Source organism: Myzus persicae, unplaced genomic scaffold, assembly GCF_001856785.1.
Source record: "Myzus persicae strain clone G006 unplaced genomic scaffold, MPER_G0061.0, whole genome shotgun sequence".
In the NCBI taxonomy this organism is placed as follows: Eukaryota; Metazoa; Arthropoda; class Insecta; order Hemiptera; family Aphididae; genus Myzus; species Myzus persicae.
The window spans coordinates 52,531-68,424 of NW_019104249.1; the positions used below are offsets into that span (position 1 = coordinate 52,531).

The 15,894-nt window shown below is 26.6% G+C and overlaps 2 protein-coding genes across 3 annotated transcripts; both read right to left on the reverse strand.

Annotated features, from left to right (window-relative positions):
* Positions 1 to 5,455: 5,455 nt before the first annotated feature.
* LOC111040450 (putative Dol-P-Glc:Glc(2)Man(9)GlcNAc(2)-PP-Dol alpha-1,2-glucosyltransferase) lies at positions 5,456 to 10,433 on the reverse strand. Of its 2 annotated transcripts, none has more exons than XM_022324373.1 (4): positions 10,188 to 10,433; positions 7,158 to 7,388; positions 6,592 to 6,918; positions 5,456 to 6,528 (listed from the first exon to the last, which is right to left on the reverse strand). In XM_022324373.1, exons 1-4 carry the CDS (start codon positions 10,191 to 10,193, stop codon positions 5,692 to 5,694), a joined length of 1,401 nt encoding a protein of 466 aa, XP_022180065.1. In that variant the 5' UTR covers positions 10,194 to 10,433; the 3' UTR covers positions 5,456 to 5,691. The 2 variants fall into 2 exon arrangements, with proteins under 2 accessions (XP_022180065.1, XP_022180064.1); XM_022324372.1 differs by lacking the exon at positions 10,188 to 10,433 and adding an exon at positions 8,896 to 9,401.
* Positions 10,434 to 10,752: 319 nt separating this feature from the next.
* On the reverse strand, positions 10,753 to 14,952 carry LOC111040451. Its single transcript, XM_022324374.1, has 3 exons — positions 14,775 to 14,952; positions 11,901 to 11,960; positions 10,753 to 11,829 (listed from the first exon to the last, which is right to left on the reverse strand). Exon 3 carries the CDS (start codon positions 11,747 to 11,749, stop codon positions 10,985 to 10,987), a length of 765 nt encoding a protein of 254 aa, XP_022180066.1. The 5' UTR covers positions 11,750 to 11,829; positions 11,901 to 11,960; positions 14,775 to 14,952; the 3' UTR covers positions 10,753 to 10,984.
* Between the last annotated feature and the right edge of the window lie 942 nt (positions 14,953 to 15,894).

Genomic DNA, 15,894 nt, shown 5'->3' on the forward strand with positions numbered 1-15,894 from the left:
TCGATTAGAAATGTATGTGTAAATTATTTTAATGACAATTATCTGGTGGTATTAGTTATACCTATAGGTTATAACTTATGTCGGTATAAAAACACTTTTTATATTCTAATAATATTAAATTTAAATATAATAACTTATTGTTAATAAAGTAAGCAGTAAAAAAAAACAACAACATTATGGTGGTGGCATGCATTTTAAACATTGAATTATAAAACAATGCAGGAAGATGGGTCAACAGTACAATTCAGTAATTTTTCAGACAGATCACTAATTCTGCACACCTTAATTCATTATGTCTACATGATGATATTTGTCTGTTGATCAATAAAGAACCACAATCTGATTATAAATAATATGATCCATATTTTGTTAAAATCTTGATTAATTTACTTTTTTAGAGATAAGAACTTCATGTTAAAAATTACGCTTCAGACAAAATACAAATATTGTTATTGAATTAAATAAGTTTTATCATAATTTATGGAATCTTTGGGCTTTTAAGTTGGCCATATACATGCGTTATAAATAATTTTTAAATATTGATAATATAATATGTACAAGACAGAAAACTGATACCACTGTTATATACTCAAGTTCACCAACAAATATTGTGGTATATTGAATACAATTTTAAACTGTATAAATGTTAGTTCAAAAAAATAAAAATATTAATTTTGCCAACCTAAGAGTTTAGAAGAAAAATGTATAGACTAAAAGCTAAAGACTCGTATAAAATGATAGTTTAAACTATGGAATTCACCATTGAATATAACAAAAAAAAAAAAACAGAAAATGTGTCCAACAGTTCAGATATGTAAACAATAATTATTCTTTTTTAAGAGGATGTAATTATTCGATTTTCTCCTGTGACAACTCTAAAATTTACCTATTGTTAAACTTAAAGCTAAGTATTATCAGTTTTTTTACGATTTTAATTTTACTACAATATATTACGACCATTTCTTATATGTAAAACTTTACATATTCATAAGTTCATAACATGCATATTGCATCAAAATCATTATAAATATAAAAATATCTTAGAAAAAATAATAATAACTAACACGAAACTCTTATTAATTATGAGTTTAATAATAGGCCATTCTCTTTAATAATAAAGCTATAAAGACAAGGGTTTTCACTAATATGGTAATGTTCTATCAAAGAGAAAAAACTAATAGTATGTCGATGTCCATCTAAGTCAAAACATAAAATGTCTTCAGAAATGTTTACTCAGTTGTAAAACATGCTATTTCTTAAAACAATAATTTTGTTAATTAAAATTATATTATAATGCGTATTATGTTGATAAGTTTAGGAATTATTTATTATAATTATATACATTTATATTGACAACAATTTTTATACATACAAAAATATATTTTAAATCATTTAAATTAGCTGAGAATTGTTAATATGCATGACTTGTATTCTGAAAAAGCATTTCCATAAATATATCATAATCAGTTTTTAAAAAGTTAAGTTTAATTGTCATCAGTGTTGTACTTTATTTTATGTTGCAATTGATAACTCAAGTTTTAATTAGGACCGTTTTATGTACCTATAGAAATATTTAATATGTATCCATGATTATTCTGTTTTGATATGTATTTAAACATGGTTATAAGTTGTATCAGTGCCAGTGATTTATTTTATTTTAAATAATTTAATACAATAAATAATATTATTTCATCTATTTTTCTGAACATTCTTATAGATAATTTATAATTTGTTAAGTAGGGCATCTATACTATGTATCTACTAAAAACTTTAAAAATAATAAAAAGGTTATCATTATTCATAATTATTATTTGAAAGTGAACATAATTATTTTCAACATAAATAAGAAAATTAAAAAAAAAACCTTCATAAAAATATAAAATTGAATAAATAATATTTATAATTAAAAGTTTTGGAACAGAACTAACTAACTAACCTAACCTATAGTTTTTAATGGTCCCATTAAAATTAATGATATTACATTTTATGTATTACACATTTCTTTAATTGTCATAGTTTTAATTTCATCCTAATTTTAAAAATTTAAACCGGATTTCTGTTTTATGAAAATGTATGAAAATAATTGATTGTTTACTAATACAAATATTATGTGAAAAATATTATGCCATTATTAGTTATTTAAAACTAAAAATTATTTAATTATCCAAATAATTAAATTGTCTTTATATACTAACTCTAAACCGAAGCCCTTAAAATTGTTGCCCAACTTAACAGCTGGTTTATAAAATGCACATAATATATAATATTATAATATCTGTTCAAGTAAATATATAATATAATAATATAATAATTTATAATCCACTTGTCAATATTTTTGAGTTTTATTGTTAAAAACATTCATATATTATTAAACTATAATTTACTTATGAATGTAATCAATTTACATTGTCACTTTCCCCAATTCCTAATTTTGTTCAATATTAATATTTGAACTTATTGCTAACATAACCTAATTTTTAAAATGTTTTGAAATTAATTAAATTAGTTTTATTATAATAATTAAATAAAAAGTAACACATATGTTTATACTCTTTCCTTATCATGATATTAAGACTGCAAACCAATAAAAAAATATTAATATTGCAGCTTTGAAAAAAAGACTAAGTATATTATGCAATTATATCATTAAATAAATTGTAGTATAACTGCATTTAATATACTAATTAGTAAGTCAGGTATTAGATGTCTATACAATAATATAAGCAAATAATTTCTTGAAATTTGTGTTTCTACTAAGTGATTTATGGCTGATTTAGTAAGTAAAATATTTTAACAACCTTTACTTAAATCAGTTGTATAGGATAGTATCATTTTATTGTAGGTACAAGTGTACGAGAAAATATTTCAATGCAGATCTTGAAAAAAAAATTAATTCGTTTTTTTATTTATTAATGTTTTAGATGACTTTTTTTGTAATAGGTATTAATACTTTGTCTTCGCCATATAAATATTATTAAAAGCTTGGAAAAACATATTTGTCCACTAGTTTAAAACTTAATTACCTAATTTATGTCTTAATCATTAATGTCAAGGAAGTATTTTTTCCATCAATAATAATTAGCCCCCTCCCCCTCAAACATACTAAGTGATCACAGGTCACTAGTATAAATACTGAATATAAAGTAACTTGTTTAAAATATACTTAGAGGGCTAACAAAAATAAGAATAATTTGGAAAAAACGTTGGTTTTAAAAGTTGTTATCTACTTTATTTCTTATCGATTAGATTCCTATTTAGGTAACTAATCCGTTAAAAGAACATTACAGGAAAATTATAATTGCTAAAATATCCTGAGATAATACTTGTTATATATTAGAGTAAATAATAAGTGCATAAATAATTTAAATAAAAATTACCTAAACTTAATGTAAATACTACATTTTATCAAAACTTCTATTTTCACCATTGATACATTTTCAGCTAATATAAGTAAAAAAAAATATTTACATATTATAATAAGTCAATTGACACCTTTAAAAGAATACAAAGCAAATGTATAGAGATTCATTAAATAAATAATAGGTTATAAAAATTAGTAACTATAAATAATCTAAAATTATAATTTGTATGTTTGATAAATACTAATTTTTAAGTCGTTAATTTACTTATTATGTACTGATTTTAGATTGTATAAGTTACATTGTGAAAATTAACAAGGCCAAAACTAGTAGATTTGATTAAGTATTTAATACTTTTGGCATTTGTGCATTATTATTTGAATTATTAACATTAATGATTGTCATAGCTTTTTAATACAGAATTTTTATACACAAAATGCAATTGCTATGAATCATTTTTGTCACCAATTTTTGACACTTATTTAGAATCTGTTTAAAATATTTATTGTGATCAATAAATGTTGATATATATTTTGTCTATTTACCATCTACTACATAAGTACTTGAACATGTCAATTACATTTATTAATTTAATATGTTATTGTAAAGAGTTAACTCTATATACTACTTATGATAATCACAATATTTAATAAAAATTTCGGATTTTTAGAGTATCTTAATCATAAGCAGAGCTATAATTTAATGTACTAAAAAACAACAAAATTGATCTATGCCATTGAATAAAATTAGTTCAAAATGTATGTTTAAGGCATGGAAGCTGGAAGGTAATAATACAAAAAATAATAAACGCAGTGGTATAGTATGGAAAACATTTTTCAACAAATAAGGTATACATTATAAAAAATAAATTAAGAAGCTTTATACAAAAATATGTTTTGAAAGAATTTATAAATTTATAATATTTTATGAATACCAATGGTCTTGTACTGTAGTATTGGTAAAAATGAAATCCATAATTTATCTTTTTACAAAATAAGCCTTAGAAAGTATAAACATTGAAAAAAAAGTTACACACATTATGGGGAAAATACAATATTGTTCATTTTTTTTATTAGATTTTAGTTGAAGGGCTATTACAGAATATTATTCATCATCATTCATTAAATGATAATTTATTCATGAAAAGTGTCTAAAACCAGATATTTTTTGTATACAATATTATATAAAAATAAAAATATTAACTACTAGTTTTGGGTGTTGTCTATCATCATGTTTCTTTTAAAATAAATCATAAAACAAAAAAATCACAAAATACTTTTTAAGAGCAGTAAGCACATGCAAATTTAAATAATTTACACTGTTATCACTGGATGATTTACCTCATTATGTATTTTTGTTGTTATTTATTATGTTTATTATATTACCATTGCATTTACTTATTGGATAAAATAAACACAGATTGAAAACAGAAATGGACATAGACACAGAATTAAAATAACAAAATACAATCATTTTGAACAAATTTAATATTGAATGTAATTATAATAAAAATAAAGACAATTTTATCAAATATTTTAATACACAATATAAATAATAAAATATGTATCAGTCTCGTTAAGTATTTGAAGAAATGTGTAATAAATACTATGTGAACGTCTTGCTAAATATTTGAATATATTTTTAATACATTTCATATTTTAAAATACAAAATATAAATATAATTTAAATCAATACACTGTTTTTTAAGAGAAATTGCAAAATATGAAAAACATTTGTAGAACCCTAACTTATTCAGTTAAAACAAAAATAAAATTTAAGAAAATAATTATTTGGTATTATTGATAGTATAATACAATAATATGGTCTTTATTCTTCTACAAACATAATTATTAATATTGGTTCTTTTTTAAATTTTAGTTACAAATATCAATATGATTATGAGTAATTTATTAATAGAAAATAATAAAATCATATTATTTTAAACGTACTATCAATTTGGGAGAATTTCTCAATCTGTCAACATTAATTATTAAAATGTGCACCTACAACCTTCAAAAAAAATATTCATATGTTGTTTGCTGCTTATTAGTTAAGATGATGCTTAAGTTGCATGTGTTGTCTTTGTCTTCCAAATGTATAACATAGCAAATTTCATGTTCACAATCTGGATGGGCATTATTAATTTATCGTGCTCTTGACCAGAGGTTCTCAAATTGCGGTTTGAGAACCGCTGCTCTAGACTATAGACATCACATTTATAATATACAATTATCACATTTTCTTATTTAAGTAAATTAACACAAAATATACAATGTAGAATTTTCAATTAGGTATAATCTTAATTATAATTTTATAATAACTAACAATAAAATCACCAAGTAAAGCGATCCAATCGACCCGTGTTGTCCATTGTTGAAACAAAAGGACTATACAAAAATATCCGCATTATAACAAAATTAAAAACTTGGTATGCTATAAACTCAATAAACGCTGCTTTAAAAGTATGACCGTTTATCAATTGTTTATTACTGTGTAGTCTATACATAAGATAAGGTACAACAAAATAACGAGGCTCTAACAGGAATTGAGCACAAAGAATAAGAGGTGTTACTATCCAATATGCCAATCTATAAGCAATCGAAGATTGCATCAGTGTTCTATCTACTAACCATAGACCGTATGCATACAACGGTACTGGTAAATATCTCAAAAAGACTGGTTTACCAGGACTGAACAACAGTCGCCAAACATAAAATATATAATGCCTGTTGTCAGCTAACAAGTACGGATGGGCAATAGTGTTAAAATGCACCAACCCAGATATTATAATTAATATAGTGAAAACTAGAACTTTGGACGTGTTATTGTGAATTTCACGAAAGGCTTTAGCTAAATTGAAATATTTGCTAATAGAATTGGAAGTTTGTCTTCCAAAATAGGCCTGAGATAACAACCAAGGTAATGAAAATGATAGTACAAATAACACAAAGTAGCACAACTGCATTGGATGAAAACGAGGAATGTGTGCTCTTCGATCACCAACAACTATATCACCATTATTTAACAAAACCACAAACAAAAAAAAAGATAAAATAACTACGATATTTGGGCTGGTGACACGTATACATTTCTGAAAAAATTCTATTAACTTCTTGGACTTATTCTTTTTTTTAATTGAACAGCAATGGTAGAATTCTATAATTGTAGCCTGAAAAAAAAAATCGCATTTAAAAATGATATTTGTAATTAATTGCATTACTGTACTACTTACTTGGATGTACGAAAATATAGAAACAATATTTTTTATAGCAGGAAAACATTGTTCGGCACAGTGACACACGTCTATAATGGATGCAAACACTAACCATGCAATATTTGTCTGACGACACAGAACAGAAAATCCACCAAATATAATTTTGACCAAGAAATTAGTCTCATTACTTAAATGGCTGGAGTACCATAAGAAAACAGAAGCTGTAGCCCATGCATCCGTATAATAAAGCATTGAATATGGAGCATAAATAACAGGGAATGTTGCTACACTTAATGCTAAAAACACAAAAGACCATTTGGCAATCTTTGTTTTCTTATTTTCATTCTGTAACAAAAATTAGAATATTAGTAATATGCTATTTGTCCTCATGTTTCAGATTCAGACTTAAGTCTATTATGTATTACAATAAGTGATGAACATTAATAAAACATTCTCTGACATCTTTCATACTTTGAGAATTGAAAATTAAAATTGGATAAATATTAAATTAAAAAAATGAATCAAAGCTAATAGCAGTATTTATATTATTACTGTATTTCAGCAATTAAAATTTAAACACTAACCAGAAAAAGAAGTAGTTGACAACGGTAAAATGCATAGTATAAGCATGCTGGAGCTCCCACCGCATTAACAGCCCGCAATGCAACCAAAGAACATGGATCACTGACATGAAGGACATCATTATCTAATAGACCAAGTAATGACAATATTGTGTCATAAATCTTCATAAAAGGTACTAACACAGTACTTGACAACAGATAAAGTCCAGGTAGTGTAGTTATTTTTGGATCCCACTAAAAATAAAAACATCAATGTTTATTTAATTATATTTTATAAATAATTAAACCAATGAAATAATGCACACACTATTAGTATAATACTAATCAATAGATCGTTTTGGAATTTATGTATAATAATGAACAGTTATACCAAATTCATACATGAAAATTAAAAAATAAAACACGAACGAATAAAAAAAATAATAAAACATAAACACACTCATATATATATAAATACATATAGATGTGAAACATGTAGGTAGAAGTGTATGGAACTATGGAATATGAAAAAAATTTGAGGTACAGAAATATAACAAGGGAGACTATAATGGTGTTTTATAAGGTATGTGATCAGTGCCAAAAAAATGTAACACAATAAAAAAAAATTCAGTACAGTAGGAGTCGTGTGTACCCAATCATGAGTAAGTTATGGAAATGGATGTGTAAAATTTGAATTCAATGATAAATCATTGGATTCTGAGGGCAGGTGGTCTAACTTTTTGTTAATCAAAGTTACCAAGCAATTATTTTATAAAAGTATAAAAATTTTAAATTTTTTACTATAAAAAATATGTAGTGAGAATTTTAAATGTTGACCTACCTAAAACTATTTAGATCCTATTTGCTATCAAAAACATCTACCAAAGTTGAAAGAGCATTTTTTATTCTAGAGAAAGTGTCTTACATTTTTATTTATTTATTCTAAAAGAAGATATTCAATTGAATAAAAACAATTTGTACACGACTAAAAGTACAAAAATACAATAACCAAATTAAGAAATGTAATTAAAAACATTAAGATTGAACTTATATAAAATTAATTACAAGTAGACTACTTTTATAGTAAATCTAATCTAACAAGTAGGTAATATTGCCATAGACCTACAAAGGGTATATTTATAGGTCTATTGTAATCGCATGTCTAGACAATATATTATGTGATTTAGGGACAGTTGTACCATCTACGGTTATACTTCGATCACGCTTAATCAGCTGGTAAAAGATATTATAACCGACCAAATTCGGCAAATTAAACTTCGGTTAACTTTAATCAGAGATGGTACAACTGGTCTTTAAGTTGACAAATATAACATGAAAATGATCTATGTGTTTTAATGTTAATAAAATAATAAATTGTTGCTAGGTATATCATAGGTAATTCCAATAAATGCACTACCAGTATCAATGATGATATAACTGTAAGTGGGTTATTTAACAGGCAGTTTTTCAAACTTTAGTCATACTGAAAATATAGTGAAGAACCTAGGAGGCTAGATACATAACATTATTATTATTAAACCCACATAAACTTAACTTTAAATTTATTAGCTATGTCAATGTTCTTTACTACTATTCTCATTTATTTATTTTGCATAAACTAGCACTAAATTAGTGTCTTTTAAAAATATAGTCCAATGCTACATAATTATAGTCCTACACAAAACACAAACAGAGTCATTACCTGCTAAAAGATACAATCTAATGATTGTACCTAAAAGCATAAGAAAAAAAATCTACCAACTTTATGAAACTCTCCTTGACAATAGTGTCGTGCCTGTGGCACATGAAATTCTTCATCTATATAATACTCGTTGGTGCCGAACAATGGTTGCACAACATATCGTAACAAATACCAGGTGACGATAGACAGAACAACGGCGGGTAAGATCGGAACATTCAATCCACAGACCGTTTCAGAATACTGAGCAAGTGGTTTCTGTCTACCATTACGAGCCACCTTTGGCGCCATCAGATTTATGCTAGGATCCTACAAACTGTATAAACAATCGTCGATCGCAATTCCGTCGACATTATCGAAAGCCCACTAACGTAGGTAACAATAGTTAATCGCTTCCTTATGAGTGAGTGCTAGATATTATAAAAATATTATCATATAAAAATTGAATATTATGAAATATGAATTATTTTATAACGAAAATGACGTAAACATATTAAGATTTCAGATTTTTGAATGTCGGACGTGTCGCGGCGTTAACGTGACAACGAATGATAAGCAACGTATCATGGTTGATAACGTACTGATAGTACTTAGATCAGTCGCAACTTTAATGTTCCAGCCGTCGTGTTGGTTTTGCCGCCGTTCATGCTACCGTCACCGCAGAATAGAAATAATTCTAATTAGTAAACATAGACATAAATTATCATCATTCTTGTATTTTCATTTATGGTTTATATTATATCTATAGAGGTGGATTAAAATCCACTTTGAAGCCCTTAACATGACTAAAATACTTAGATTTTATATTAATTTAACATTATTTTTTTTTATATGACTATTAAATTACTATATTATAGTGAGTTATGGGTACTCGTGTAGTATGCACCAACTACCAAGAGTTTACAGGTGTCCATAGCTTTTTAGTATAGATGAATAACAATTTTTTTAACTAAAATTAACGTATTTTACTCGTATTGTTGATGATCATTATTGTCAAGTACTTTAATACCTACGTTCTATTATATTGTTAGCTGTCTTTACGTCATCCCAAAAAACATCAAAAATATTGTAGGTTGTATTTTAATGGACCACAACTAAATAGAGAGGTCGAGAGGGGTAGTTTTGTATGAGTTAAACTTAGTTTTTAAGTTTTCATGTATAAATAATAAATTTAATAGGAAAAAAATGACAAAGAAGGAGGGGGGGGGGTAAACACTCAACTACCACCCACTATGCTCCAGGTTTTAATAATGATGGAATGCTTCAAGTTTATACGTTTCAATACTTATTAGAAATTAAGTGTAAATTATCAAAGCTTAGGAATTGAAATTAAAATTATATGTATTTTAACTTACAGCCATAAAAAAAAATGCATCTTTGTATTTTTGACATTTTTACCAGAGACTATGAAATGTTGGACTACATTTTCAAGCATTTGAACTAACAAACAAAAACTTGTTCAATATAAATTGTAAAAGATTGGTACCTATTAAAAAGTTGAAAATATACAATGCAGGTTAAGTAGTACAGTATGCATATATATAAACCGAGACCCACTTTTAACAAAGAAACTTTTTTAAAAATGTTTAGTATTTTTGAAAGTTTTTTTAAAATGTAAATTTTGGGCATTTACAAAATTAGATTTATGAAAAAAATTATATTTTAGCTTTTTTTTATACGGACATTTTTTAATTTCCGATTCCAAAGCACAATTTTTTTAAGTACTCATTACTTCAATATTAGAATCAAATTTTGGATCAGTAATTTATGAATTACTCAAATGCTTAAAATAATAATCTTTGAAAGGTTTAAATATGAAATTAATAATGTTTGTTGTAAAAAAGTTAAAAAATGATACTAAAAATTGTAAATTAGAGATCTTATAATATAAAATAATAGAAAAAGATTAATAGTATTTTGAAAAATATGAATAGAAACTTTAATAAGTAAATGCCATTAGGAACAAATAAGAAGTTAATTTAACATGATAACAATATAAACACTTTCATCTTCTTATAACTAAGCTAACTATATACATGGCGAAAATTAAATAATCTTTTGAAGACAAATAACTTAATTGTTTCTGATCTGAGATACATCTGTCATCTGTTGGAATTAATATAATATTATTCTTCAGCTGATAATTTAATTGTTATTTTGTATCAAATGTAGACAACATTTCATGTATTTTGTCATTCACCTCACAACCATTTTCTATGGCATATGTTAAACAATCTATGTGTCCTCCCAATCCTGCGAAGAAGGCTGTATCTTCATGCCATGGACAATCGTTTTCATGTGCATATATCATGCAGCTTAAACATCCCTTTATTGCAGTGAAGCAGGTAACTAGGTCGTTCCATGGACATCCATGTTCATGGGAGTATATCAAGCATTCAAGATGACCATTCAATGCAACACAATAGCTTACGTGTTCGTTCCATGGACACCCATTTTCATGAAGATATCTCAAACAGTCAATATGACCGTTTTCTGCCGCATAACAACATGTAAATTCGTCCCACATTACATCCTTGGTATGTAGGTATTTTAAACAGTCTAAATAACCTTTTTTTGCAGAAATGTTCATTGCGTCTTTGGTAACAGGACATCCATTTTCAACCGCATATTTCAAACAATCCAATTGGCCGTTACATGCAGCGCTCACACATGTTGTTTCATTCCATAAAAATCCTAAACGATGAGCAAATGATAAACAATCATAATGGCCATTGAATGCTGCATCCGCACACAATTCAGTATTTGATGGATTTATATGGTTTTCTACCATAACATTCTTTAGTTCTATACAACAATTTTTCACATCAACTTTAACGATGTTCCTGGGAACAGTGTTATACCATTCTTTTGCATCGTCATTGCAAGCCATAAAGGCCAGCTTGATTAGATCAAACATTGTATATTTTGTATAAACCAACAATGCCTAAGTTTAGCAAGTTTTCTCTTCTCAAAATACTATTAAGTTCTTGAGTTTACCTAAAATAAAAGTAACCAATAAATATCAACTAATTTGTAAAAGTTATTAACAAAGTATGATTAAAGTGTACCTTAATCTCACAAATGCAATTTTTCTTTATGAAATTAATTGTTCACAATAAATGCATAATCTGTAAACAAATGCATAACACATATTAATAATAACACAATTATATATAATTATTTTATAAGCACTTATGATAGATATATATGTGCTAAACAATTTCAAAAATATTTTTCTCAATCTCAATGATGTACATTACATATGGGTATATTGACGTATAAACAAATTCATATTTTAGTGGAAGGCACTAAGAAACAACTATTATTAGCCTTAGCAACATACTTGATTTATTATTTACATTTCATTGTGGTTGGAATTAAAGTATATATGTTATAGGCAAAGCAGACTATCGAGCAATGTATCCATTATGGCATCCACTAAATTTCAAATGGCAATGTAAGGAAATTATAAATTATAAGCCTATTAGTCTTATTTAATTCAATTTAATTAGAAAATCAGTGATACATTTAAATAATATTCAATTTAGCACATATCTATTTTTGATTTTAACACATAAAATAAAGCTTTTATTATAACATTTAATAATTATATTGTGGCTCGGCATAGCGCATTGGCTGTTACCAGTCGCGGAATGTGACTGGGAGTAAGTAATGGCCACAGCTACTAGCTCCCGGATGGGTGACCACCCTGGTTAATAATAGTTAAAAACCCTACCACACATACACGTGTTTGCTACCTACCGTAATACCTGTAACAATTGTAAAAACAACCTACCATACCAACCTTACCCCTACAACTGGTAATGCAGACCTTAGTCACCAGGCTTAATATCAATAGAAAAAAAAAATTATATTATTGGAATCATGTTTTATCTTATAAGCATTTTTTATTCATATTACAACCTTCATAACTCTGGGTTGTGAATTTATAGAAAAATTTATTATTTTAAGCTTACTATCTATATTACAATTTTGTTGAAATTTGTGATTTATAAGGTTTTAGGTGATTTTTTTATTTTTCATTACTTTTTTCAATATTTTAAAATAATTTCCACCAATTAAAACTTTGTGAATTATTTTTTAATTTTTATCTCGTGAATATTATACACATTTTTTACACTAGTTTATACAGCGGAGTATACTTTCTTTGACCTATGTATAACCTGCTAAGGAAAAATAGTATTTTAATGAGTTACCCAAAAACATTAGGCAAACTATGCATTTATTGTATTAACATACACACTTTTTACCAATATACATTTACATGTAAGTTTTGTTAAATGATGAAAATGAGGACTTCTGCCTAAATTAGTTATACATTATAATATGGAATAATGAATATAAATTATAAAATTATTAGATGGATGAATTAGATATGTTGTGGTTCAATACTTTTTAATAATTTAATTTTAAAATGCTGTAAATCTAACAAAGAGTCATGTGGCATATATTCATATTTAATACGAATAGCTAACAATTTATTAGTATTTATTTGACATCGGTTCAATAAAGTCTGCAGTGCCGTAGCCAGGGAGTAATTCCCACTCACCCCCAAATTTTTTTTTCTGAACAATAGTATCTTAAAGTAACAGGTGATAAGTATTTTAGTCCTATAAAAACAAGAGAAAAAAATAATGCCCCAAAAATATTTCTAGATTTACCACTAATCAATTATTACAAAGAGTTTACTATGTCTCAAAAGAAAACAAACACTTTTCAGGTGGTCAACTGCTAGAATTCTGACTTTATCATTGTTTTCAGCATGCTTAACTACCTATGTTAAAAAAAGGGGGGCGCCCTGTAAAACACATAAATTCTATTTCAGCTTATAGAATTAACTACAATTGACGAAAATTTCCAGTAGAGATTGAATTCTACAAACATACCACTATTTTAGAATGAACATTTGTTGGAATCAAAAATATTAGATTTAATCATCATTAAGAACATAGATCTTATGATTTACCTATGATTTTTTACTAAAAAAAATACTTTTTACAATCTTTAGTAGATTACTTAAATTCAAATTTTTATAATCAAATGTCTGTATAAACAAAATATTTATCCAGGTTTAATTAATATAATATAAAATATAGGGTATAAGGGCTTAATGTGTTAACACAAGAAAAGGACATTGCGGAAATAACATTTCACAAGCATTGCAATCAAAATTTCAAACTACATACTGAAAAAACATAAATGTTGACAAATATTATGCTTTAATCGTTCACATTAAAATATTTTGAAAACATATGGCAAGTTAAATAATAGCACACAGTTATTTAATTCTTATCTTAGTATTGAGCTCAATTTATCGTCTTGTTATTACTTAACACAACCACATGTATTGTCTTCACCTTATACATAAACTCATTTACAAAATATCAAACTTGGGGCCAGCAGAACCAATTTAGTGCTTTTAGCTTATAAATAAATGTAAACTTATTATTATATCAACAAACTCATAGGTAAGATTATTATCTAAGACATATCGTAGGGGTTTATTGATTTATTCTTTTTGAAGCAAGTAATGATAATTTTAAAATTGTAATATTTTTTTATTATTATAATTAAAAATCTACAAGATGCCATGGATTAACAATTTAATTTTGAACATAAAATTGGTTCTAATGTACACAAATTTGCCATGTTGAACGTTTGTAAAACACAGTAAACATACAGGTGTGGTGTACTGTCCTAATACAAAGGTTAATTACATATATTAATATACTCATTCTGTATGTAAAATAATCATCATTGCTTGTTTATTACAATTTTGGTGTGATAATTATGGTAATTCGAAGAAAAAAAAAAAAACTAACCTCGACGTAGAGTCGAGGTGAATTAATTACGTGTAATTTTATTTCAAATAAAAATTAATACTATATAATAATTTTGGATTGATCGTCCATAATATTTACCTCTTAAGCGATTATTTAACGATTGTCCAACGCAATGTGTTCAGTATACATATTAAATTACAAACATTACGCATTCAACTATTGCTATGTATGTTGGTACAACAATTATATTATAATATTAAAAATCGATTGTATAGCTGTGTATAAATCTACGTAAGTTCGTAAGTGGTAAACGACAAATGGTGATAAACTGATAAACTAAAGCGATCTGTTTATCTTGTCTTTTTGACATTTCGTCGTTTCGTCGATTTGTCGTGCAACTATCATATTCGTTTGATGGTTTGGTGCGTTTACCTTCATTTGCTGATAACGAATATAGTTATATCTATAGGGTCTACACCGTTGCGGCGTCGTTAAAACTGCGCGGCGCGCGGTTCAAATGTGCTTGTGTTTTGAAAAACAAAGATTCGAATCGAACTGCCGATCGCGTATTGGGACAAGTCACGATATAACGAACTCGATCGGACCGATACATACGCTCAAGTGGGCCACCAGACGTCGACGCCGCATAGTGTGTTCTCTCGTTGTAGTGCGCGTCGGTAATGTCATTTGTCAGTTAAAAAATGTGCCGCTAACGAACGAACGAATATTATCTCACGAATCCCGCTCTTCATTAATCTGTGTCGATGTCAATTTTTTAAAGAAACATAATGATTAATTTAATGTCGAACGAACAACGGCAAAACCTATGAATTTGCGCTACCAATATGACACATGATAAAACTCAATATGTTATGCATTATGTGTATCCATTAGTTTTATCATTGTAGAATACAGCGCCACATACGTATTAAATCAAGTAGGTATTTAATTATAACACATTTTACCGTATCTAATAACAATTGAATACGATATAGTTTAGGGACATGTTAACATATATTTAAAATTCTGACACGAACAAGTACTGCAGTTTTTGATTTCAGAATAATGTATTCACGCGAACTATTTTGAAGAAAATTGATAAGTATAGTTTTCTAAAATATAAAAATACACACTCTTAATATTAAAACCATTCATTTTGAACAATTATCGTAAAATATATTTCAAGATTTGAGATATCTAACTTGTTGTGTATTTAACGAGCTCCGAAACATCTATGAGACGTTAAATCTTCTAATGC